Here is a 26,014-nt window from a genome sequence, read left to right on the forward strand (position 1 = left end):
GTGTGCAGTGTGGGGATCCGTGGCTGGTGTGCAGTGTGGGGATCCGTGGCTGGTGTGCAGTGTGGGGATCCGTGGCTGGTGTGCAGTGTGGGGATCCGTGGCTGGTGTGCAGTGTGGGGATCCGTGGCTGGTGTGCAGTGTAGGGGATCTGTAGCTGAAGTTCACCATTGTGGTGTGCAGTAGTGAGGGAGGGCTCTCCTAGGACTGATGGCCAGTATTCCCCAGGATGCTCACCATTCCTAGAGACCATGACGGAGCCTTGGGCAGTACATGCATCCTGAGGAAAGACTGCTGTGCCAGAGGTCCTGGCTCACAGCTTATCTGTTCATGCAGCATTCTGGCTTGAGCAGAGTCGCTCTGTGGGTTTGTGGAATGTCTTAGAGGACCATTGGATAAAACCCCACGTGGTTTTGGCTGAGTCTCTTTACCCAGATCTTAAACATATGCACTGCAAAGTGTAGCACAGATGTTGCTGAACACCCCACCCCCAACTTCAGTTCAGGAAGTCTTCTGATATTCAAGGGGCCCATGGCCTCCCCTTGTTCCCCATCCAGGGGGCAGTGACGCCTTGCAGGGACCCCAGGGTTCAGGGGTGCAGGTAGGCATTGTTGGGTGCATACTAGGAGGCATTGTGGAGTGCATGGAGGATTCTTCATGTCCATATTCCCAGCCATGTAAATGCCACTCCCTCCCTCCTGCTCATACACAGCACCACCAGCAGTGTGCTCTGACTCCCTGAGCATTCACCAGTGAGCAGAATCTTTGCCCCTCCCCTCTCCTGCAGCTGTGACTTCCTGCAATCCCTACCCCTAGCTCTGCTCCATGCCTGCCTCTCCTCTAAGGCTCCTAGACAGAAGTAGACTGTTTGCTGGAGTCCTGCTCATGTACTCCCAATCAGGCAGCACAGCCATCTGCACATCCAAACGTCACTGCTGGAGTCTCTCTCCCTTCTTTCCTTCCATCCTTCCTTCCTCCTTCCCTCCCTCTCTCCTTCCCTCCCTCCCTCCTTTCCACTGCTGGTCTGTGTCTTTTTTTGGCCAGTCCAGGAGCTTGAACTCAGGGCCTGGGCACTGTCCCTTAGCCTCTCTGTGCCCAAGGCTAGCACTCTACCACTTGAGCCACAGTGCCACTTGAAGCCTTTTCTGTTGTATGTGGTATTGAGGAATCAAACCCAGGGATCATGCATGTTAAGCAAGCATTGTATCACTAAGCCACATCCAGCCACACCTCCCTCTCTCTTTCTCTGTCTTCATTTTTCCCACCTTGTCCTTGTCCTTGATACAAAGACTCAGGGAGGAACTGAAGAGCAGAACGTGGGGACCATTGCTGGAGGCAGCGTGAGATGGTAAATCTCAACAGGCCACTGTTGGTCAGATGGCCAAGTGAGTCTAGAGTCATATGGGGAGAGGATCCACTCTCTGGAGGAAGCACACAAAGACCACAATGGGTCCTTGAGGTGGCCAGCTTCAAAAAAGCCAGAAGTAGAGCTGTGGCCCAAGTCGTAGAGCACCAGCCCAGGCCCTGAATTCAAGTCCTAGGACTAGCACAGGAAGGAAGGAAGGAAGGAAGGAAGGAAGGAAGGAAGGAAGGAAGGAAGGAAGGAAGGAAGGAAGGAAAAGAAGAAAATTGTAAACTGAGGGTTAGAGCCCATGCAGAGACCAGCCTCACCTTCTAATGGAGGAAGCAGATGGCAGTGTGCATTCTGGAGAGGAGATAATTCTGCAGGGAAAAACTACACAAGGGGAGGGGAAACTGATCCCCACCAGAAAAACTGAAAGTCAGAGCAGAAGGCAGTGGATTCCATGAACCAGCACTATGTTCAAAGCAAGAAGGGAACAGGAGGCTGCCTAGGGATGGGAGGTGCACAAGGAGGGGCCAGACCCTCCGCTCTGCCTGGCTCTGCCCTCTCTCCTTCCTCTCGCTCCTCTGTGAGACTCAGCTTACATTCGGTGACCCTCACAAATGAAGGCTGGGGAAAGGTGGGAGCAAGGCTGGGTTAGGGCCACCAAGGGTTTTCAGGCATGCCCAAACAGTACTGAGCTGGAGTCGGGCAACACCATACAGAGACGCTGAGAGTCCAGGGCCCCGCAAACCCAGGGGTCTGTGAGAAATGGGACACGTTGCCTCAGCTAATAGCTGAAGAGACAGTAGTAGCTGACACTGAGGTCCAAGACACCCTGGGCCCAGGACATCTCTCACCAGAGTCATACGGGGAGAGGATCCACTCTCTGGAGGAAGCACACAAAGACCACAGTGGGTCCTTGAGGTGGCCAGCTTCAAAAAAGCCAGAAGTAGAGCTGTGGCCCAAGTCATAGAGCACCAGCCCAGGCCCTGAATTCAAGTCTCTCTGCCCTGAGGGACAGGGGGAAGTCTAATTGAAGATTTTAAAAGGACATGACTATTTGTGATGAGGTTGCACATGTGTACACAAGCATGCATACTCAAATATCTGCACACACAAAGATGAACAAACACACCACCATGCCTGCTCACACAAGCATAAGCAGGAGGGTGTGCACACATACAAACATGCACACTCACAAGACTTGTATGCTCACAAGATAGCACACACAGGCATGCACACTCACACATACACCACCTGCAGTAGGACATCTTTCCTCCCTTCTTTTGCTAAAGGTTTAAGTTCTTTCTGTTTGGAAATAAAGTTGTTAAGACTCAGTGACCCACTGTGAGGTCTACTCTGTCTGCACAGGAAGACATGGTCACATTCTCTTTCCTCTGTGTTGCTGTCACAAGCCTGGCTGAAGCTCACCTATGATAAGCAAGGAACAAACAAGCAGTGATAAGGACCCCAGAGGAACCCAGCTCCACTTAGATGTGCCTTGTGTTTGATGCTGGCTGGAGATAATGGCTTGGATCACCTCACCTTGGTAGGAACTCAACATGTGACCCCACAGAAGTGACACACAGGATGTGGGTGAAGTTTGGCAAGGCTTTTAAACTTCCTAGATTATTCAGAGTGAGATGGCTTCAGCCAACGATGATGACAGGGTGCACAGGCCACTGGCACCTCCAGCTGCTCTTTCACATCTGTGCCTGGACAAAGGAGACTTGGGACTAAAATAAGGAGACGATCTCAGTAACACACCTTGTCCTCAGAGCCATCCTGCTACCTTGCTGGGAGGTTGGGGTTTTCATCCAGCTCCATAGGCCTAAAGGTGAGACAAGCCATTCTTTGAATTGCAAATGCTTAGTACAGAAGAGCTAGGGCTGGTCTGTTTCAGAGAACATGCAGATGTCATGCTGCTTAGCCTTGGGAAGTTTTGCTCCAGAGAATGACTGTTGCCCACCCGAAGCACGTGGTTTTTGTGTTTAAAAGCTTGTTGCAAGCTCAATTCTGGGCTTTGAGACAAGAGTCCACCTGCAGTCACAGGTTCTCCAATAAAGACTCCCAATTTGCCCTTTCAAAATGTGGCTTCTCTGTTTTCTCATGACTGAATTCCCGGACATTTGGGGGCTCATCTGGGATCCCAGTCAGTGAGATCCTAGGGCTAACGGGTGTACTTGGGTTCCTTGAAGCCACACTGGCAAACACCCTGGGTAAGTGGGGCTGCCAGAGGATGGGAGACTCTGTAGAGCACACATTGCTTGAGAGTTTTCTTTTTTTTTCTTTTTTTTTTTTTTGTCGGTCGTGGGGCTTGAACTCTGGGCCTGGGCGCTGTCCCTCAGCTCTTCAGCTCAAGGTGAGCGCTCTACCACTTGAGCTACAGCGCCACTTCCAGCTTGAGAGTTTTCTTATGGCCCCATGGCTCTTCCACCACTCCGACAGCCAAGATCAAGGATGTCGGATCGGCCACTAAATCTTTTTGGAGTTTAGAGTTGCTTAGGAGATCTCTGGAGTGTTTCTTTGTCTGTCTGTCTCTGTTTTCTGTTTGTATGTTTTTCTGGTTTCTGGGGATCGATCCATCTGAAATTGGGGAGGTAAGGGAAGCAGGTGTCCTCAAACACACACACACATCACTTCCCTCTTTTCTGACAAGACTTGAGGGTACTGGTTCTGGTATTGCCATGGTTAGAGGTCTGAGGACCAGGCAACCCAGCATCTGGTATTGCCATGGTTAGAGGTCTGAGGACCAGGCCACCCAGCGTCTGGTATTGCTGTGGTTGGAGGTCCCTCAGAGGACCAGGCCTCCTGGCATCTCCTTAGTGATCCCATATTGTAGAGTGTCTTGGCTCTCAGGACAGTAGAGAGTTCTGGATAGGGCTGAACTAAGGGGCCTATTCATGGTGGGAGAGGCCCCAACTCAGCCTTCAGTTTTTGTGTTTCCTTTTGGTCTTGTCTAAGAATTGGTACCAGTTTGTAATGTGGATCCTTATTTTCTGTGTCACTGTTGTTCATTTAACTATCTCTATGGGGGGAGTGAAAGTTCTAGGGTCTGGCTGAAGACACAGCAGGCTCAGTACTGCAGTTGGAAGCAGGCCACAAACAGACTTGGGCCTGGTTCAGACCCCTGGTTAATTTTGGTCTCAGTATAAATTGAAAATTTAAAGTGCTGTAGTAAAAAAAATTGCACAAAAGGCAGAGTTGGGACACCTGGTGGGCTAAGAGTTTAACTTCAGATGCCCCCCCCCTTCCTCCATCTGAAGATGGTATGCTATTATAAGCAAGACCTGGAGAAATGAGGCCCAACTTATGTACTTTGTTAGAAAAGTTTGTATAAACACCTAGATCTTGGTCATCTGTAGAGTAAGATGTTTTGTTTCTAGAAAATGTATGACAGATATCAATTTTTGTGTGCTTTAAGATCTCTGTGCACAAGTATATGTGTGTGTGTGTGTGCGTGTGTGCGTGTGTGTGTGCGGGTATGAACAGATTCAGGATAAAAGCTGTTAGCACTGTCACCAAGAGTTATCTGGCTTATAAAAAATGTAAATCTCTTGAGGACTTAGAGTTTATTTCCCTCCACTGTTAAAATTGGGGGCTAAGATCAGAAGTTTGAGTATAAGGGTTTATGTATCACTTTTAAAGATATTGTCCATTCTATTTGTCTGGAAATGGTTTGGTTTTTATTTCAGTCAAAAATCAAAGAAAAGGGAATAAAAAAAACAGGATGGGCCAGTAGGCCTATCTTCAAGGGGCAAGGATTGGTCTGGCAAAAAGGTGTAGTCCTAGGGTGGTGGGAGAGACCCCAGTGGGAGTCCACTTATGGGTGAGAGGATGAGCTAGCTAAAAGGTGCAGCTCATGCAGCCCCATAGAGCTGTATGGCTGTATGCCCACTGTATAGTATGGGAGGAGGCCTGTCTTCAATTCTGGCTTTCTTTTCCTTACAGATGGACATTGAAAACATGATGGTACTGTGAGTGATGTGATTAGTATTCTTAAAAACTGCCTCTTGGAATGAATTAAATATTGGAGACATTTTTAAAAAGAGGATTTAAAGTGTAAAAAGTTTATGTAATGTTATTTGGTTTCAATGTTAATTTGCAATTAGATGCATATCGGGAAGGGAAAATGGTCTGGGATTCCTTAAGTTTGTTAAATCTGGACTCTTAGTGCAGTGCCAGGTAATTCTACAGGTAATTCTTACATGTAGGAAAAAATCAGAGCTGTTTTAAATTCTGCTTCAAGGCTTCTGAGTTAATTCAAATGCAAATGGAAGCTAAAATGTGAAGTGCAAAAGAAATGAAAAATGAGTTCCTGGATAAAGAAAAAAAATTTTTTTGGGGGCCCGGTCGTGGGACCTGAACTCTGGGCCTGAGCTCTGTCCCTCAGCTCTTCAGCTCAAGGCTAGCGCTCTACCACTTGAGCCACAGCACCACTTCCAGGTTTTTTCTTTTTGCTTATGTGGTGCTAAGGAATCTAACCTAGGGCTTCATGCATGCAAGGCAAGCACTCTACCACTGAGCCACCTTCCCAGCCCTGATAAAGAAAATTTGAAAGTAAAATTTATCCTAAATGTTTGTTTCAAAGTGAAAAATGGGGGAAATTAGGACTACCAAAATGCAATCATTAATTGCTGCTTATGTTTTGTCCTTACGGGTCTTTTAGCAATTATAGGTAGGCTCACAGAGGGTCAGATGATTCTTAAAAGTTTATCAGATGTAACTTTGACTTGAAATAAGTTCCAGGTAAGCTATGCTTTAAAAAAAACAACTTCTACTGATCTTCTTGTTGCTTCAATTGGAGTAAAGGGGCTTTTGACAAAGACTCATTGGATCTGAGGACTGTGGTTCAAAGCCAGCTGGGAAGAAAAGACTGTGAGATTCTCATCTCTAGTTGGCCAGCAGAGTGCTGGAAGTTGCTCAAAGTGGTAGGGTGCTAGACTTGAGCAGGAGAGCTCAGGGACAGTGCCTAGGCCCTAAGTTCAGGAGAAATGCCAACAGAGGCATTATCCCAGCATGAAGAAGACACTCCAGGGACAAAGCAAAGGTTTAGCATCCAGAGGCTGTTGGAAGACACTGCTCAGATGAGAGGAGATGGTGTCAGATCCTGGAGCCACTTGTGCTTGGTCCTTCAAAATTAATCAGTGCCAGTAAGTCATAAGAACATAGTTTAGAAGCATGCCTATCTAATGCCCATTTCTGTCTATTTTGTAACTGGGCAGGAATTTACACCCTTGCTTGTCAGCTATCTGGTACAGTAGGTAGTATGAACCTAGAGTTGTCAAATGGGGGATGATTAAAAAATCCTAGTCCCCAATATCTGCTCAAAACCCTAATTGACAGTGAAATTTGGTCTGGCACTAGCCTCATACATCCATCTGTTCTGGAAAAGAGGTGTCTACCCAATAGGGCATGGACCTGAGGTTGTGGTGTCCCTGTTGAGAGCTGTCAAAAAGCCTGCACAGGTCACTTAGGCATTGTAAGGGACAGTAAAGAGCAGGTCCTCAGGAAGCAGGAAAATGCTTTTCAAACCAGAGTGCTAAACAAGCTACTCTACTGCAGCCCAAGGAAAAGTCTGTGTAGTTGTTCATTGTTGTATCTGCTGTCCAGTTTGGAATTAAAATATCAGTTAAAACATCTGATCCTGGCAACCCTTTGGTAAAATAGACAGGGCCAGTACCCCTGAGTCAGCTTGAAGAAGTTGTAGAAAATAGATCTTCGTCCATCAACTCCCCTTAAGATCAAGGGACTAAAGTAATTTTTGGAAAAATCAGGCAGGATAGATAAAAGGTAGAGGCATGGGAAATAGTAATATGATTACTACTTCAAGCCTTCTATGTCTGCCCAGAAAATCCTAGCCCTATTGAATGAAATCTGGTTAACGAAAGTTGTCACCCTGGTACATTGCCCCAGGGCCACTGCCTCAAAGTTGCCTTGAAAACCAGCGGGGCCCTGCCTGCCAAGCCTGCATACTCAGAGGAAGCACCCGGAAGAGTCCTGGGAGAGTTCACTGAAGCCAGGTTCCCACCTTAGGCTAAGTTAATAATGCTTTATGACTTAAGTCTGTGGAGAACTTGCAGGCCACCCAGCCGGATGTGTGCAATCGATTTGAGAGAGACACTGGGAGACACTTCAGCTCAGCCTGGACCCAGCCCATCTCTTCCAACCTGGCGATTCCATTTGGGTTAATAAGTCCATCAAGAACGGCTCACAGCCATCTGGAAGGGATTGTACATTGTCATCCTGACCATCCAGTAGTGAAAGTAGACGGGACCCCTGCCGGCTCCATCACATGTGGCTGATCGCTGGTGGCAGCTGGAATTAAGACCTTTGTTGTGTGGCATTCTTTCTGTGATACATAGATTTGTAAATCTTACCCAGCCAGACCTGAAAAAGGATTGCTGGTTATGTCGTTTTAGTGTTAATGAAGCTCATGTAGGCCAGAAGAGCCTCCTTAGTAAACTTTGGTTAAAGTAACCTGGTTAGGCATAGTCCTAAAGGCCCAATGCAGCTCTCTCACTGAGAAATCAACGATTTGACTTATGTACTTAAAACCAGTGGGGAATGAAGTGAGGAGACTGAGTCTAAGTAACTTCTGCCAGCCATCCTGGTGCCTTGCTGAGTGGAGAGGGCTTTCCACCAAGTGCTAAAAAGCCTACCCCTTGAATTGAAGATGTTATGCGTTTAGACCTAGGAAGCTTGCTACAGAGAATTCTGGCCTTCAGTTTCTCCCTAAATGGTTTCATTCACTTGCCTCTGAAGCTATCTCCCTATATGGAAGGTTTGAGGCATATACTCCTATATAGAAGGTTTAAGCTGGCACCTGAGTTACTTCCCAAATAAGATCTATTTTTGTTGAAGCTTGGTCTCTACCACAAGCATATGGTTTTTGTTTTTAAAGCTTTGTTCACGTTCTGTACAGGGATGCAGGTCTTTGAGACAAGAATCCACCTGTAGATGCTGGCTCTCCAATAGACTCCCAATTCAGCCTCTCAGAATGTGGCTTCTCTGTTTCTTACCAATGGAGATACCTTCAATACTTTGATCCAAGCCACTCTCTCCTGCAGTCACTTCACAATCACTTTGGGTTCCAGGAAGAGTAAAATTCATGGACAAGTATCTTGTGGGAAAAAGGCAAACTGCTCTGCCCTCACGTAAATACAGTAACAACTTCTCCAGAACCCATAGAGACAAAGACTGAGCTCAGGGTCAACCATGCCATACCTGTGACTTGAGATTGCTCTAATGATACCTACCTTTTTTTATTCCTTGTCTTCAAGTCTTCCTCTCTAACCCAAGGCCAATATTTACCTCTGAAGGCAGCTGAAGAAGTGCAGAAGCACCATCTTCCCATGGTTGCTATGTAATCAGTCTCCTTTCTCTGTCTTTCATCATATCTCTTTTTTTGACCCATGGGAGCATGTGGTGGTGAAATAAGGATACTAGGTCTAATTGGTGCCATCTTGGCCATGTGGTGGATGATAAGGAATTGGGTTAAACTGGCATCATCTTGTCTTCATGGTGGAGGAAGGTAAAATCCCATCCCCCGAGGTGATGGGTGAGTCTGAATTCCTAGAGGCAGGGTCAGGGCTTGGACAGGGCTTGGACAATAGGTTATTGGACCTGCCAGTCTTGGGTCATGAGCTCTCAAGCTCCTTGTGAACCTGCCCCTTGACCAGGACCTTATTTAGGCCTGGGCCTGGCTCTCCTCCGGTCACCATGGCATCCCAACTCTCCATTGGAGTTGACCTGGTGTGTTGGTATTGTTTTTCTGCTCTTTCTTTGCTTTACTATTCTCATGGCTCAGTTTTCTAAGTGTTAATGGTATTTGCGGCTGCAAGTTTTCTGGAGACATGTGTCCACCTGCAGTTGCTGGCTCTCCAGTAAAGACTCCCAATACAACCTCTCAAAATAGGGCTTCTCTGTTTCTCATGACTGAAATCCCGTACAACGGTAGGACCTAACATGAGGCTCCAGGTGTTGGGGCCTGGGGTCTGAAAACCCAGTGGACCGGGTCTCATCAACAAGACCTTCCTCGCCTTCGTTCTCTGGAGTGACTGGACAAAGCCCAGCCCTGAGGTGGAGGGGTGCTGCAGGTTCCCACGGGCCATGGCACTCATGTCCTGAGCTCCAGGGAAGAAGGAGAGCCTCCATTCTACTCCACAAGGAAAGCCTGTGGATGCAGGGTCCCGGGACGGTGGCGCTGTCCGAAACCTGCCAAAGCTGCCCAGTGGTTCAGACAAAACATGTGGGCGATGACGAAGCCTTTGCCTCAACTGGCCTCATGGAAGCTCATACACAGAATGGCTCCCCAGCCAGGGCTCACACCCAGCAACGGATTCCCAAGAAAGGATGCTGCTTCTCCTCCAGGAAGAAATGGAGAACATTTGGTGAGCTTTGGGCAGTTCTATTTGTGGCTGGAAAATAGAAGTTGGGAAAATGTCCTGAGGCCCGTAAAGCTGGGTGGCTTCCGTCACCAGTGCCAGGACTCACTAAAGCAATGAGACAAGGCTCCTGTTTGTGTGCATAAAGTGATCTCCTGAAGGCAGAGGCTTCCTCCATGGGTATGTGGCTTCAGGAAGACATAATTGCCTACTCTCACAAATCCTGATATGCATCTGAGATTAATCTTTATGCATTTTAGCTAAGAGTTTAAGAAGAACTTTGTTGTTCTGTTATTGTTTGTTTACTTTTGTACCAGTCCTGGGGCTTGAGCTCAGGGCCTGAGCACTGTCTCTGAGCATTTTGTGCTCAAGGCTCTACCACTTGAGCTGCAGCGTCACTTTCAGCTTTTTGGTAGTTAGTTGGAAACACGAGTTTCATGGACTTTCCTGCCTGGACTGGCTTCTAACCATGTTTCTCAGATCTCAGCCTCTTAAGTAGATGGGTTTTTTTTTGGGGGGGGGGGGTCCGGTCGTGGAGCCTGAACTCTGGGCCTGAGCGCTGTCCCTCAGCTCTTCAGCTCAAGGCTAGTGCTCTACCACTTGAGCCACAGCTCCACTTCCGGCTTTTTTCTTTTTGCTTATGTGGTGCTGAGGAATCGAACCCAGGGCCTCAGGCATGCAAGGCAAGCGCTCTACCACTGAGCCACCTCCCCAGCCCCGTTGACTAGGTGTTTGTAACTTAAGCTGATCCACTGAGCCGCCTCCCAGCCCCGTTGACTAGGTGTTTGTTTGTAACTTAAGCTGACCCTTTGTTTTCAGTTTCCAAAGGCATCAAGGAGGCACAGTTGTCAATCAAGAGTCCCCAGTCTGAAGTTTACTAGAAAGTTCTCAAAGCTGAAAAGCTGGCTGCTTTTATAACACTGCTTAGTCAAAATGCAAGTCTGAAGAACAGCTCCTCCCCCAAGAGACTGGGGAGCAGCCTGTCCTGGCCAAGAGCAACCCCTTCCCCCCTCCAGACCACCATGCCCCTCCCCCCTTCAGACCACAGGACCCCTCCCCCCTCCAGACCACCATGCCCCTCCCCCCTCCAGACCACAGGACCCCTCCCCCCTCCAGACCACAGGACCCCTCCCCCCTCCAGGCCACAGGACCCTCCCCCCTCCAGACCACAGGACCCCCCCTTCTCTAGACCACCATGCCCCTCCCCCCTCCAGACCACAGGACCCCCCTTCTCTAGACCACCATGCCCCTCCCCCCTCCTCCAGATCATCAGGACTCCTCGTTAACAACTTCCCTGGGACTGAAGTGTAAGCAATTGACAATGCTTCATTATTGAGAGGAAAACAAGAACAAGACCCACAGCCTCATTCCAAAGTGTCTCACAATTCTTCCTTCAAGATGAAAACACCGGCCATTTGTAGGGCATCATATTTTAGCTGGAAACATTTGTTTTCCTGCTTTGAAGAGGCTCTGCTGTTCTTTGAAGTTTATTGTCATAAAATTTAATTATTTTCCAAGTTTATGCTTTCGTTCACAACCTAAGGCTTTCTGAAGGCTATACTATCTGCACGAATAATTCAAAGAAATTATGGATCAAAAAGTTACTTTTAATTGGCAACAGAATATAGCCTCCAATTTATTATGAAGTTACATGCTGTGGTTGAGAACTAATTTTAACTTCCCCTTGAAGTTGGAATTCAAAACCTCCCCATGGCCTGACATGGTATTATCCGAGGAGAATGTCTGTTTCATAACGTGAAACAAGAACCTCAGTCGTTCATGAGGCACAATATTATTTCCATATGAAGCCGCAGAGTGGAGGAGCACAGGACTCAGCCGCTCCTCATCCAGTCCTGTCTCCAGCGGCAGGCTTGCCCAGAGGACACAGGAACCTTCCACCCTCATCCTTAGAAAGCCAGCCTTGGGCCTGGAATACGAGGAACCCCCCGAGACCAGGGCATGTCTGCAGCATACAAGCTCCTCGGGGGCTCCTCCGGGGGTCTGTCTCATGAGAGCAGCCTGCACTGAATGCTGATCTGTGTGCAACTCCAAATACACTCTATGCCTGACTTGCGCGACTACACCGCTCTGAACATCATTTTTATAATAACATTAAATTTTTATTAAAAATTTAACAAGAAAGACTCTAAAACAACTAAGAAGACCACCAGCAGGCAAATTATCCAATGGTACATTTAGACATGTGTGCCATTAATTAGCAGAATCATTTTTATGAAATCGATGTTCTAAACAAAAGAAAAAGGCTGACTTTTGTTTGTTGGCATAGAATACAAGGAGGCGCAAATATGACAATTTCAGGAAGGAAACAGATGCATCATCATAGATCATACAGACACCAACCTACTGAGAAATCACCACAGATACTAGGGCAATAGAGATGCCATCACAGATCCCATAGACACTAGAGCAATAGAGACGTCACCACATATTCCAGAGACACTAGGGTGATAGAGACCCAACTACATGTCCCACAGACACTAGGGTGATAGAGACCCAACCACAGATCCCACAGACACTAGGGTGATAGAGACCCAACCACAGATCCCACAGACACTAGGGCGATAGAGACCAAACCACAGATCCTACAGACACTAGGGCGATAGAGACCCAACCACAGATCCTACAGACACTAGGGTGATAGAGACCCAACCACAGATCCCACAGACACTAAGGTGATAGAGACCCAACCACAGATCCCACAGACACTAGAGCGATAGAGACCAAACCACAGATCCTACAGACACTAGGGCGATAGAGACCCAACCACAGATCCCACAGACACTAGGGTGATAGAGACCCAACCACAGATCCTACAGACACTAGGGCAATAGAGACCCAATCACATATCCTACAGACACTAGGGCAATAGAGACCAACCATAGATCACACAGAGACACCACCACAGATCCTATAGGGTGATAGAGACGCCACCACAGATCTCATAGACAGTAAGGTGATAGAGACCCAACCACAGATCCCCCAGACACTAGGGGATAGAGACACCACCATAGATCCCAAAGACACTAGGTGATAGAGACCCAACCACAGATCCCGCAGACATTAGGGTGATAGAGATGCCACCTCAGATCCTACAGACACTAGGGCAATAGAGACCCAACCACACATTCTACAGACACTAGGGCAATGGAGACCCAACCATAGATCCCACAGACAGAGACACTACCACAGATCCCATAGACACTAATGCAATAGAGACCCAACCACAGATCCCACAGACACTAAGGTGATAGAGACCCAACCACAGATCCCACAGACACTAAGGTGATAGAGACCCAACCACAGATCCCACAGACACTAAGGTGATAGAGACCCAACCACAGATCCCACAGACACTAAGGTGATAGAGACCCAACCACAGATCCCACAGACACTAGAGTGATAGAGACACCACCACAGATCCCACAGACATTAAGGTAGTAAGAAATATACTGAATAACATTCATGCTAATAATTTCGACAGTTTAAGTGAATTATACTAATTCTTAAAAGCCAACCCTGAAAAGACTAGTATAACAAATATTTGGGAGTCTGCATGATTCTAGTAAAAACATTCCTTCAAAAAAACAAAAAAAGCTTCAGGTCCATCTGGCTCTGAAAGTCAATCCTTGAAGTTTGGGGAATAAATAGCACCAAGTTACACAAACTTCAGAAAGAAGAAAAGCTGTGTAATGCTTTCTGGTGTTGTAAAAAGACCAGCACGTTTACCTTGTCATCAGCATCTGACAAGGTCAAGAAAGAACTATAGCGATTACTGACATAAACAGGGACTCAACTGTCCTTTAAGAATTTTCAAACAGAACCAATAGTATGAAAATATAGCACCACTAAATAAGGTATAATCCATGTTTGCAAGAATGATAAAAATTAAATTTAATAAAAGCACATCATATATAATTGAATATTATCTCAATAGACACTGAAAAACTAAATTTAGTTCCCATTCACTATGAAAATTGAAAATAAGAAAGAAAAGCAAGTACATTCCTTTACATGACGAATATCCACAGACATTAAATGTGAGTGACTTGAGCATTCAGGACCACGCAGGGGACATTGTCACAGATACCAGCTCCGCTCAGGTTCATAAAACATTTACAAGAGGATCTTCCCAGTACAACAAAGCAAAAAAGTAACAAACAGAATATAGATTAAAAAGAAGGAAATAGGCCAGGCACCAGTGGCTCACACCTATAATGCTAGCTACTCAGGAGGCTGAGATTTGAGGATCACAAATGGAAGCCAGCCTAGGCAGGAGAATCAGAGATTCTTACCTCTTAACTACTAAAAAACTGTGGCTCGAGTAGTAGAGGGCTAACCTTGAGTCCGAAAGTCCAGGGAGCTAGGTACCTCACTACTGTAATCCTCGCTACTCAGGAGGCTGAGCTCTGAGGATTGCAGTTTGAAGCCAGCACTGGCAGGAAAATCAGTGAGACTCTCGTCTCCAATTAAAACACAGAAAAAGCTGGAAGTGGTGCTGCTGTGGCTCAAGGAGTAGAGTGCTAGCCTTGAGCAAAAAGTTGGTCAGGGACAGTGCCCAGGCTCAGAGTTTGAGCACCAGAACCAGCAAAGAAAAATACTCAAGTGCAGTCCCCAGGCTCTGAGTTCAAGCCCTAGCACACACACACACACACACACACACACACACACCCCTTTGACTTTGATATCTATTTTATCTACGTGATGTTGAGAAAAAGACATTATACACAAAGGAACAAGTGTGAGGGGCATCGTGAATAAGAAAGGCAACCTGTCAAAGCTGGGCAGAGAGCTGGGATGTGGCTCTCCCGGAAGCTGGTCAGTCACTGGGGGTAGCAAGGGACATTCCCACCTGAGTACAATGGATACCAACCCCACAGTGAATTACCAACACATCCAACACAATGGCTAAAATTTAAGACTGACACGGCCAAGTGCAGAGCAAGCAAGGGCACGGGGCACCAGGGTGCACGCGCCGGGGTGGCAGTGAGTGAGGAGCGTGGGGCACGGTCCCTTGCTCTGGGACATGTGCCGGGGTGAGTGAGGAGCGTGGGGCACGGTCCCTCGCTCTGGGGCGTGTGCCGGGGTGAGTGAGGAGCGTGGGGCACGGTCCCTCGCTCTGGCGTGCGCCGGGGTGAGTGAGGAGCGTGGGGCACGGTCCCTCGCTCTGGGGTGCACACTGGGGTGAGTGAGGAGCGTGGGGCACGGTCTCTCGCTCTGGGGCGGCGCCGGGGTGAGTGAGGAGCGTGGGGCACGGTCCCTCGCTCTGGGGCGGCGCCGGGGTGGCGGTGAGTGGAGAAGCCAGGGTTGGGGGCCTGCAGAGCCGGCACTGAGGTCCCTTCTTCTCTCCTGCCTTCTTGGTGTGTGGTTCCTGGAGGCCCACGCCTCCTTGGCCAGCCCTCACAAAGCAGCTCCTCTGCCCCCACCACCTCAGGGGTCCCTCACAGACCTGGGCAGGCCGTCCAAAGGCAAATCTCAGAGAGAGATAGCGCAGGCTGCTCCCACAGTGATGGCCGGCCCTCATGCGGTGAGATGCCGGCCAGGGGCTGTGGCAGGTGGAGGCACAGAGCGGCAGAAAGAGGGGGAATGGGAGGAGGGGCACAGAGGGCCTAGCGGAGCGGCCAGGCCTCCTCAGATGCAAGCACCTGCCGTGACTGCTGGGTGTACTGTCACTGTCACTCACTGCCACCAATGGGGCCAAGGCCAAAAGACTGACAGCAGGCGGACCGATGCTCCAGCAAGAGGACAGGGAGCATGTCACAGAGCGGCGTCCATGGAGCTCCCCACCAGAGCTGCGTCCACGGAGCTCCCCACCAGACCACGTCCACAGAGCTCCCCACCAGACCACGTCCACGGAGCTCCCCACCAGACCATGTCCATGGAGCTCCCCACCAGACCACGTCCATGGAGCTCCCCACCAGACCATGTCCACGGAGCTCCCCACCAGACCACGTCCATGGAGCTCCCCACCAGACCACGTCCATGGAGCTCCCCACCAGACCATGTCCACGGAGCTCCCCACCAGACCATGTCCACGGAGCTCCCCACCAGAGCTGCGTCCACGGAGCTCCCCACCAGACCATGTCCACGGAGCTCCCCACCAGAGCTGTGTCCACGGAGCTCCCCACCAGACCACGTCCATGGAGCTCCCCACCAGAGCTGCGTCCACGGAGCTCCCCACCAGACCACGTCCATGGAGCTCCCCACCAGACCACGTCCATGGAGCTCCCCACCAGACCACGTCCACAGAGCTCCCCACCAGACCACATCCATGGAGCTCCCCACCAGACCACATCCACGGAGCTCCCCACCAGAGCTGTGTCCACAGAGCTCCCCACCAGACCATGTCCACAGAGCTCCCCACCAGAGCTGCGTCCACGGAGCTCCCCACCAGACCACGTCCATGGAGCTCCCCACCAGACCACGTCCATGGAGCTCCCCACCAGACCATGTCCACAGAGCTCCCCACCAGAGCTGCGTCCACGGAGCTCCCCACCAGAGCTGCGTCCACGGAGCTCCCCACCAGAGCTACGTCCATGGAGCTCCCCACCAGACCACGTCCATGGAGCTCCCCACCAGACCACGTCCATGGAGCTCCCCACCAGACCATGTCCACGGAGCTCCCCACCAGACCACGTCCATGGAGCTCCCCACCAGACCACGTCCACGGAGCTCCCCACCAGACCACGTCCACGGAGCTCCCCACCAGACCACATCCACGGAGCTCCCCACCAGAGCTGTGTCCACAGAGCTCCCCACCAGACCATGTCCACAGAGCTCCCCACCAGACCATGTCCACGGAGCTCCCCACCAGACCACATCCATGGAGCTCCCCACCAGACCACGTCCACGGAGCTCCCCACCAGACCACGTCCATGGAGCTCCCCACCAGACCACGTCCACGGAGCTCCCCACCAGACCACGTCCATGGAGCTCCCCACCAGACCATGTCCACGGAGCTCCCCACCAGAGCTGCATCCACGGAGCTCCCCACCAGACCATGTCCACGGAGCTCCCCACCAGAGCTACGTCCATGGAGCTCCCCACCAGACCATGTCCACGGAGCTCCCCACCAGACCATGTCCACGGAGCTCCCCACCAGACCACGTCCATGGAGCTCCCCACCAGACCACGTCCATGGAGCTCCCCACCAGACCACGTCCACGGAGCTCCCCACCAGACCACGTCCACGGAGCTCCCCACCAGACCACGTCCACGGAGCTCCCCACCAGACCATGTCCACGGAGCTCCCCACCAGAGTGACTCACCCCTGAAGCCTGAGGTTCGGCTGCCCCTGTGGTCTCCTGCACTCTCTGATCCCTCAAACATCTCCACAGACGTCTGCTGCCCTCCTGAAGGTCTAGAGCTGTGTGGCTGCTGGGCCGGAGGAAGGAGGAGATGGGGAAGGGTGGCTACGCAGGGCGGTCTACAGCCGGCGGGACGGCAATCACCGACAGCCCCTGAAGCGTCCCACGGAGCGGGTAGGTATGCAGCATGACTTACAACCCACAAATTAGTCACAAATGTTGGCAGATGTTTAAAAACTCAAAACATGGCGTGCTCATCGTGGGAAATTTGGGAAGTATAGAAAGCCACAAAAAAGGAAAGCAAACGCACTCCTGCAGCCGTGTCCAAGGCCAGCACACGCCCCTGCATCTGGACTGGGCTGGCTGCCGTGGCAGCGCGGCCGCCCCTGGGAGGCCAGGGATGTCGTGCTGGCGTTCCGAGCCCGTACGCAGCCCAGCCAGCCTGGCCTCGCACACCGCAAGGATCACCCTCCTTCTCGTGCTTCCTTTGAAATCAAATCTCAAGAGCTGAATAAAGAACATAGGCCTCTATTTTAAAAGACGTGGGACAATCAAGGACCTTAGTACTGGAGGCGCGTGGGGCGGGCTCTGCGCCCAGGGCCCCTGCGGCCTGCTGTGGCTGCGGGGGGGTGTGGCCGGCCAGGAGGCTCTTGTTAAACATTGGACAGACAGCGGGCTCCCTGAGGGGAGTGACCTGCGTCCCCTTAGGAGGAAGCTCGGCCTTTGCTTGGATTTCCATCTCATTGGTGAGACTCAGATGTTGGGGCCCACGGTGGACCTGAGGCCTGACTTCCTTCCCTGCCCAGGGGTCTTCCACACTGAGCCCCAGGGCAGCGACGCCCAGCTCTGTCCAGAGTGAGCACCGCCTCAAGCAAAGTGCGGCCAGGGCCCCGCCCCTGCTGCCTCCAGGAGGAGGTCCCCACCAGGAGCTAGAGTGCTCCCTGGGAGCTCCTCCACCCCGGAGGCCCTGTGCATATGTGGCTGCCCGAGAGTTCATCTGAATACAGGGACGAGGAGGAGGAGGGAGGAGGGAAGGGGAAGAAAAGAAGGAAGAGAGAAGGGAAGAGGGAGGAGGATGGAGAGAGAAGGAGGAGGATGGAGGAGGAGGAGGAGGAGCTCAGGGCTGAAAGAGGTAGCACTGAGCTGGTGACTCACGCCTGTAATTCTAAAGTGCTCAGGAGACTGAGATCTAAGAGGTTTGAAGCCAGCCCCAGCAGGAAAGTTTGTGAGATTCTTACCTCCAATTCACCAGCAAAAACTGGAAGTAAAATTGTGGCTCAAGTGGCAGAGCACCAGCCTTAGTAACATAGTTAAGAGATAGTACTCAGGCCCTGAGTTCGAGCCCTATAGGCGCACACACACACATGCACGCACACATAGGCTCACAAAGAGGTAACATGGCAGGCTGGCTTATTGTCTTCAGCTGGCTAGGTGAGTTTAAGAAGAACAAAACAATGGCAGAGAGCTGGGATTACTGGACAGGAAGCATCTGGCTGCCAGTCTGAGTTCAGAATGAACGGACAGCCCGAGCAGATGCCAAGCTGTGCACTCTTCCTCCAGGCCACAGAGACACAGCCTAGAGAGGCTAGCTCACGCCGCACACCGCGCCCAGGCCTGGGCAGCTTCACCCTCTAGGCCCTGAGACCCCCCCCACCCACCCCCACAAATGAATGACCTCTCCTCTCTAGGTCTCTCTCCGTCTCTCTGCCTCTCCATTTCTCTGTCTCTCCATCTCTGAGGGGACAATGGTGCCCTCAGCCAGGAGGAGCCCTCAGGTCCAGTAGGGCCAGCTCTCTAGTGAGCAGTGGAGCCCAAGTCTACGACAACGAGTGGGAATTCTCCACACATCAGGCGTGGGGGACTTTCTAACAGCTTCCGGAAGCCGGCGGAGAGTGGCCTGGCTGACTTCCAGGCTAGTTACAAAAAACCTGGGCTTGATTCCTGAAACCAACTGGGGACCCCCAGAGCAGGGGTGAGAACAAGACGGGGAACAAGAAGAAAGTCAGAGAGTGAGACAGACAGACAGACAGAGACAGAGACCTAGACAGAGATACAGAGAGATAAACAGAAGAGATAGAAACAGAGAGAGATAGAGATGGACAGACAGAGACAGACAGACAGACAGAGACAGAGATAGAAGCAGAGAGAGATAGAGACAGAGACAGAGAGACAGAGATAGAAACAGAGAGAGATAGACAGAGACAGAGAGACAGACAGAGAGAGAAAGAGATAGAGACAGACAGAGATAGAGACAGAGAGAGGACAGAGACAGAGAGACAGAGATAGAAACAGAGAGAGAAAGAGATAGAGACAGAGAGAGAAGGACAGACAGAGACAGAGACAAAGAAAGACGAAAGGGAAAGAAGCCGGGCGGGTGATCTGTGCCTTGACCGTTCGCACATTGGCAGGACAATAGGGTGGCCCCCAGCGTACTGTCCAGTGTGTTTTCATAAAGAGAGGAGCCTGGCGCTAGCTCACAGGCAAGAAGAGCGTGCAGACAGCACCCACTTCCTGAAGTGCATCTACCCACCAAGGGCTCCCAGGCACCAGACAGGGCTGGGGGCCCCTCCCTCCGCGCCGCAGCCTGCCACACCTTTACCTCAGACCCCAGACAATGAAGGCCTGTGTCTGAGACTGGCAGCCACAGGAATTCCACACACGGAGATCCCACCCTGGCCAGGTTGCTCTGTGTGCCAGATCTGTGCGGCCCAGCAGGGACAGGGTCCGGTGTGTCACTGTCCCCCTGCTCTGGTCGCCACGCAGCTCTGCGGCACATGTGTGATGACTTCATTCTTCGTGGAGATGAGGAGAGAGTGAAGCGGGTTCCAGCCACAGGACACTTTTCCAGCCAGAATGTCCCTGGAGACCAAAGATTCAGGGAGAAAAGGCTGTGCCTGGCACACACAAACATGAAAGAAACACTTGGAGCAAGCAGTGATTTTTTTTGTCAGTTCTGGGGCTTGAACTCAGGGCCTAGGCACTCTTTGCTCAAGGCTAGCGCTCTACCACTTGAGCCACAGCGCCACTTCTGGCTTTTTCTGTGTAGGTAGTACTGAGGAATCAAACCCAGGGCTTCATGCATGCTAGGCAAGCACTCTACCACTTGAGCCACGGCGCCACTTCTGGCTTTTTCTGTGTATGTGGTGCTGAGGAATCAAACCCAGGGCTTCATGCATGCTAGGCAAGCACTCTACCACTAGACCACCTTCCCAGCTCCCAGCAGTGCTTTTGTGTAAAACAAAATTAGTGGTGACACACACTAAAGGACAAAAGTTAAACACAGCATCTATATGTAAGATTTAACCCAACATAGCTTTGAAAAGATAAACTTCAGTTAGTTATCAAATGCATAGATTTTAACTTGACTCTCATAAGCCCACAATCTGAGTTAAAACATTGATAGATTGTTTAAATGCATTCAATCTTAAAGTATTATGTACATTGTAAGCAAATAGATATCTAGCAAATAGAAAATAAAGTTCCCCCAAACAGCCAAATATAGACAGATAACTTAGCATACCACAGTACACACAACCACAAAGACAAAAGGCATAAAACTAATCTTGTGGACAAACTGAGATCAATGACAATGGGAAGCCACTGCTTGCTGGAAATCCTAAACACGGTTAATGAAAACTGAACTTCTGGGGATGAAAATTACATATCTGAGATGAAAAAATAAATATGTGAAGTTACTGTGGAGACAGAAGCCTGGCCAGAAAGAGTAGCAGAATCTGCCCACATAAAGAAAGCTAAAAACTGGAAAAAGCGGTCCTGCCTCAGAAAGACACAGGATCTCAGAGCGGTCTCCACAAGCAGGGCCCAGGAAGGAACATCAAAAGATGCGAAGAAATAATGGCCTAAAATGTTCAAATCTGATGTGAGCCAAGACAATCTCCTTGCACAAGAATCAAGAAAAACACACCAAGGGCATGGGGCCCCGGCTTAAGAGAAATCTCGGTAGCGATCAGAACTAAGTGCATCACGTTCAAGTACGAAGGTAAAGAGAGGAGCCGCTTTCTTGTGGTGAGCTATGAGACCGTGATGGGTCAACATTAAAAACACATCAACCTATGGCTTTTAGCCTAGTCAAATATCTTTGAAAAACAAAAGCAGAGGTTCCTTCAGACAATTAAATGCTAAAATAATCCACAGCAGCATAACACATCACACGAAATGCCACTGTCCTGCAGCAGACAGCCAAACGTTCAGAATCAAACCATCAGGAATGGCCGGTGTATGTGGCTTCTGATATATCAGTCTATGGAAACGTGATGAAATGATATAGTCCCAACGTGCAGTTTATTTGGATAGAACCCAGTAAATATAATCCTCTTAACAACAACAACAAGGAATAGCAGATATGGACTCATGAGGCTGAGATCTGAGGATCAAGGTTTGAAGCCAGCCCAGGCAGGAAAGTCCACGAGACACTTATCTCCAATGAAGCACCACAAAAGCCTGAAGTGGAGAGATGGCTCAAATGGTGGAGCACCAGCCCTGTTAAAAGCTCAGGGACAGTGCCCATCCCTGAGTTCACTGAGCCCCAGGATTAGCATTCAAAAAATAAAAGCCAGGAATGGGCATGCCCGTGTCCCGGAGCAGGGTCTGACAGAGAGGGGCGTGGAGTAGGCTTTCTTTTGAGAAGTTAACACGACTGCTTTTGCCTTGCACACAGCAATGTGGTATAGTCCCTTTAAAAGAAAAAATCATCCCTTGGGATTGGGGTTTGGCGATTTGGGGGGAGTTGGGGAAGCCTCTACTTAGCAAGTTAAACCCCAAGTTAAAATTTAGTAACATCAATAAATAAAGAAATAAGAAAGGGATGAGTGGCTGAGGATGTGCCCAACAAGCCCGAGTGAGACCTCGTGTTCAACCCCAGGACCAAAATAAACAAACAACAAAACGTTATTGATGGTGGGCAGAGACTGGGCCTGGCAAGCCTGCTGCGGGACCCCAAACTAAACCCCAGCAGTGACGGTTTCTAACACATTTATAGGATGGTTTCTTTGTTGCTTTGTGTGTCCCTCCCCCACGGTATAACCCCTGCTTTCACTGTATTTGATGTTGGTATAATTTATGGAGGGGAAGGGGAAAAATTGTTTAAATAGGGATACAGGTGGACCCATTGCAACAATGAGATGTACAAGACGTTATATAGAAAAATGAACTTTACAACTTTGGCACGTGGAGGGGAGGGGGTGGCTGGGGAGGGGACGGGGTGGGGGAGATGGGAAGGGATGGGAAGGGGAAACACAGGAGGAGGCAACAATGCTTGATAAGAAATGTACTCATTATCTTGCCCGTGTAATTGTAACCCCTCTGTACAGTATTTTCACAATAAAAATAAATAAATAAAAGGAACCCCAGCAACACACAAAGAACAGAACAGAGCAGCGAGGATGTGTGTAAATATGTAATCAGAGAACAAGACCAACGATGTCAAACCGAAAGGGTAACTGCAGTAGTGAGGTTATCCTGTGCTGGGGACCTGTGGAGACCACCCTGCCCCCCGCCCAGCCTCGAGGGACCGGCTCACCTCGGTTTCAGGGTGGCCTCCCAGCCTTGAGGAGACTGGATCTCCCCCCCACCCCCTGCCACCTGAAGGAAAATGTTCTGCGCCTCCCAGGATGGTGGGTAGTTCTCCAAAGATAGTCTCTTACTTCAGCCCAAGAGTTCCAAGTTCATAAGAAATGAGGCGCTGGAGCACATACCTGTAATTCTGGAGTTATAGTAAATACGTGGGGGGATTGCAATCTGAGGCTGACACCAGCAAAAGCGCAAGACCTTATCTGAAAAATAAGTAAGGGTCTGGGGGCATGACTCAAGCAGAAGAGAGCCTGCCCAGCAGGCAAGAGGACCTGAGTTCAAACCCCAAGGGCGGCTCAGGCCAGACCCAAAGCTACACTGCGCGCCTGGCGGCTCCCCACTGTCTCTCCAGGTTGGGAGACCCCGCACCGAGAGGGAGGAGGGTGGGTGGGAAGCAGGGGAGGCTCTGGCTCTGTGGACCCGGGCGCCCTGACCGCCAGTCCCTCTGCCCGATGTTGGTTCGCACCTGGGCCGTGACACTGTGTGCCACTGTGCCAGGGCACAGGCCCTGTGGAAATTTCCAGAGACATGGAGGGCCAGCAGCTGCTCAGCAAGCTGGTCACAGAAGGACTCCCACCCAGCGGGAGCCCGAGGAAGCAGCGTCAGGCGGACAGGGAGTGCTAGGCGTGGGGAGACTTGGCTGAGTCCCTCCAGCCACCCCAGCCCGAGCCCCCCCACCTCACCCAGGCGTGCCTGAAGATGGCTCCCAGCGTCATCCCCCCTGCTAATAGTCACCTTGGCCTATCTTACAATCGTCTTTTGGCTAGAGAAGCCCATAATTACACTCATTACGGGGATGAGAGGGTACGGGACACACCCAGTATCGCACGGCCTCCACAGGATCCCCTCCAGTGGAACACAGGCACCGGGGTGCTTAGAGAAATGCAGGTGCAGGGGGCCCTGAGGACCCCAAATCTGGCCACGTGGGCCCAGGCCTGAGTGACTCCCGACAGGGACCCGAGTGCCTCGTCTGGTCTCCGCCTAGACGTTGGCATTGGCAGAGCAGGGGCCAGCCCCGCCCCACGGCCAAATGCGCTCCTCGGAGGCTGGAGCAGGTGCATGTCTGTCTCTGGGGAGAGGCCTCGGAACCCACGGGTTCTCGTCTGCTGTCACCCACACGGCGTGCTCGGGGGCATGGAGACATTGCAGATGGTGCCCACGGCTCCTCTCACGATCCTGACAGACCCCTGAAGGCCAAAGCGACATCTGGAGAGACAGGAAACACTCTTGGCTCCCGGGAGCTCCAGGACAGATGGTGCCTTCCCAGAACATTCTGGAATGTCCTCCCCCCCGCTTGATTCAGTTCACAGTATGTGGGGCCTACCTGCGCTGAGCCACCACGCTGGGCCTGCCCGGGGCCCCGCCTGGACATCATCCTGAAGGCCCAGCGGGGCCTGTAGCCCCTGAGCAGCACACAGCCCACACCTTCTCCTGCTCTGACCTCGGCGCCCTCCGAGGGGCATCGGGTCCCCACTGCTGGGTCAGACGAGTCCAACGACCACGGAGCAGAAGTGTGCACTGCGCGTCTGACAGCCCGAGTCCGAGCGCACGCGCCCTGCCTGGCATCCGTGTCTCACTGTCCGCAGACTCTCCCAGATGCCTCGCTCCTGTGCCCTGGGGCGCCACCAGCCTGCCCTGCTCGGCCCCGGGGACCTCACAGGCCCCGCACATGTGCGGTGACCAACCCGGGACAAAGTGCCTGGTCTCTCACCAGACAGGTGCCTCACAGCTGCGCCCACGCACGGGGGGTCGGGCGGATGGGACATGCAGACCGAAGCAGAGAAAACAGACCTGCATCCACACCGAGGACAGCCTCACCGGATGGAGACACTGCGGACAGAGGGCAAGGGCAGACGTGGCCGAGGCCCACGGAGCCCCACCAGCTCAGCATGTCCTGCTAACACAAAGCTGAAGGGTTTGGGGGGTTCTGGGGTTCTGGGGCTCCCCGGTAACAACGACCCGCCTGAGCCAGGACCCTGTCTCCCTGGGTGTCCACTGTGCGCCTGACAGGACCCGGGGTCAAGGGCGTCATGGTTCAGAAGGTGGCAAGGCCTCTTGGACCCCACCGCCCAGCTGCAGCCCCTCCCTCACCCCCACCCACAGACGCGTGAACAGCATGTGTAAAAACCCCAGCCCCTCCCTCACCCCCACCCACAGACGCGTGAACAGCATGTGTAAAAACCCCAGCCCCTCCCTCACCCCCACCCACAGACGCGTGAACAGCATGTGTAAAAACCCCAGCCCCTCCCTCACCCCCACCCACAGACGCGTGAACAGCATGTGTAAAAACCCCAGCCCCTCCCTCACCCCCACCCACAGACGCGTGAACAGCATGTGTAAAAACCCCAGCCCCTCCCTCACCCCCACCCACAGACGCGTGAACAGCATGTGTAAAAACCCCAGCCCCTCCCTCACCCCCACCCACAGACGCGTGAACAGCATGTGTAAAAACCCCAGCCCCTCCCTCACCCCCACCCACAGACGCGTGAACAGCATGTGTAAAAACCCCAGCCCCTCCCTCACCCCCACCCACAGACGCGTGAACAGCATGTGTAAAAACCCCAGCCCCTCCCTCACCCCCACCCACAGACGTGTGAACAGCATGTGTGTAAACACGCACACGCGCCTCCTGTGTGTCTATGAACACTTGTGCATGTCTATCCGTGCGCTCATGTATGTCAGTGTATTTGTGTGTCCATATGGTCATGCATGAGTGTCTGTGCATAGCTGTATTTATATGTCTATACATGTGTGTCTGTGTGTGTGAGTTTGTATCTGTGCATTGTGTCCATGTATGTCCTTGTGTTCATGTGTGTCTGTGTCATCACACATGTCAGTGTATTTGTGTATTCATGTGTGCATGCCAGTATATTCCTGTCTGTGTGATCATGTGTGTGTGTGTCATCACACATGTCAGTGTATTTGTGTATTCATGTGTGCATGCCAGTATATTCCTGTCTGTGTGATCATGTATGTTCATGTATGTCTGTTCACGCGTGTTCATGTGTGTCTGTGCATTTCTGTGGGTCTCTGTGTTTATATGTTCGTGAGTGTGCATGTTGTTATATTCGGGTCTATGTGATCATGCATGTTTGTGCATGTCTGTGCTCGCATGTCTGTGCACATGTGTTCACATGTGTATAATCCTGTGTGTCTGTGTGTTCATGCGTGTCTGTGTGTGTGTTTGGAGTCTGTGCACGTGTGTTCAGGTGTGTCTGTGTGTCTGTTTGCAGGGGCCAGCCTGCATAGTCCTCCTCTGCGTGGTGGGTTCTGGGCTCACTGCCTGGGGAGAACACAGTAACAGTCACCCACGGGGCCTCCACCTGGAGCTCCGCCACTGCGGCATTTTTGAGGTCGTCCAGGGACCTGGT

General features: G+C 51.2%; 1 protein-coding gene across 1 annotated transcript; it reads left to right on the top strand.

Annotated features, from left to right (window-relative positions):
- Positions 1 to 15,501: 15,501 nt before the first annotated feature.
- On the top strand, positions 15,502 to 17,010 carry LOC138841429 (uncharacterized). Its single transcript, XM_070042082.1, has one exon. The coding sequence runs from the start codon at positions 15,502 to 15,504 to the stop codon at positions 17,008 to 17,010; it is 1,509 nt and encodes a 502-aa protein (XP_069898183.1).
- The last annotated feature ends 9,004 nt before the right edge of the window (positions 17,011 to 26,014 follow it).

Source organism: Dipodomys merriami, unplaced genomic scaffold, assembly GCF_024711535.1.
Source record: "Dipodomys merriami isolate MVZ:Mamm:240054 unplaced genomic scaffold, mDipMer1.0.p SCAF_32, whole genome shotgun sequence".
In the NCBI taxonomy this organism is placed as follows: domain Eukaryota; kingdom Metazoa; phylum Chordata; class Mammalia; order Rodentia; family Heteromyidae; genus Dipodomys; species Dipodomys merriami.

Coding starts and splice junctions, on each gene's coding strand:
- LOC138841429 (XM_070042082.1), top strand. CDS start 15,502: ATGTCACAGAGCGGCGTCCATGGAGCTCCCCACCAGAGCTGCGTCCAC.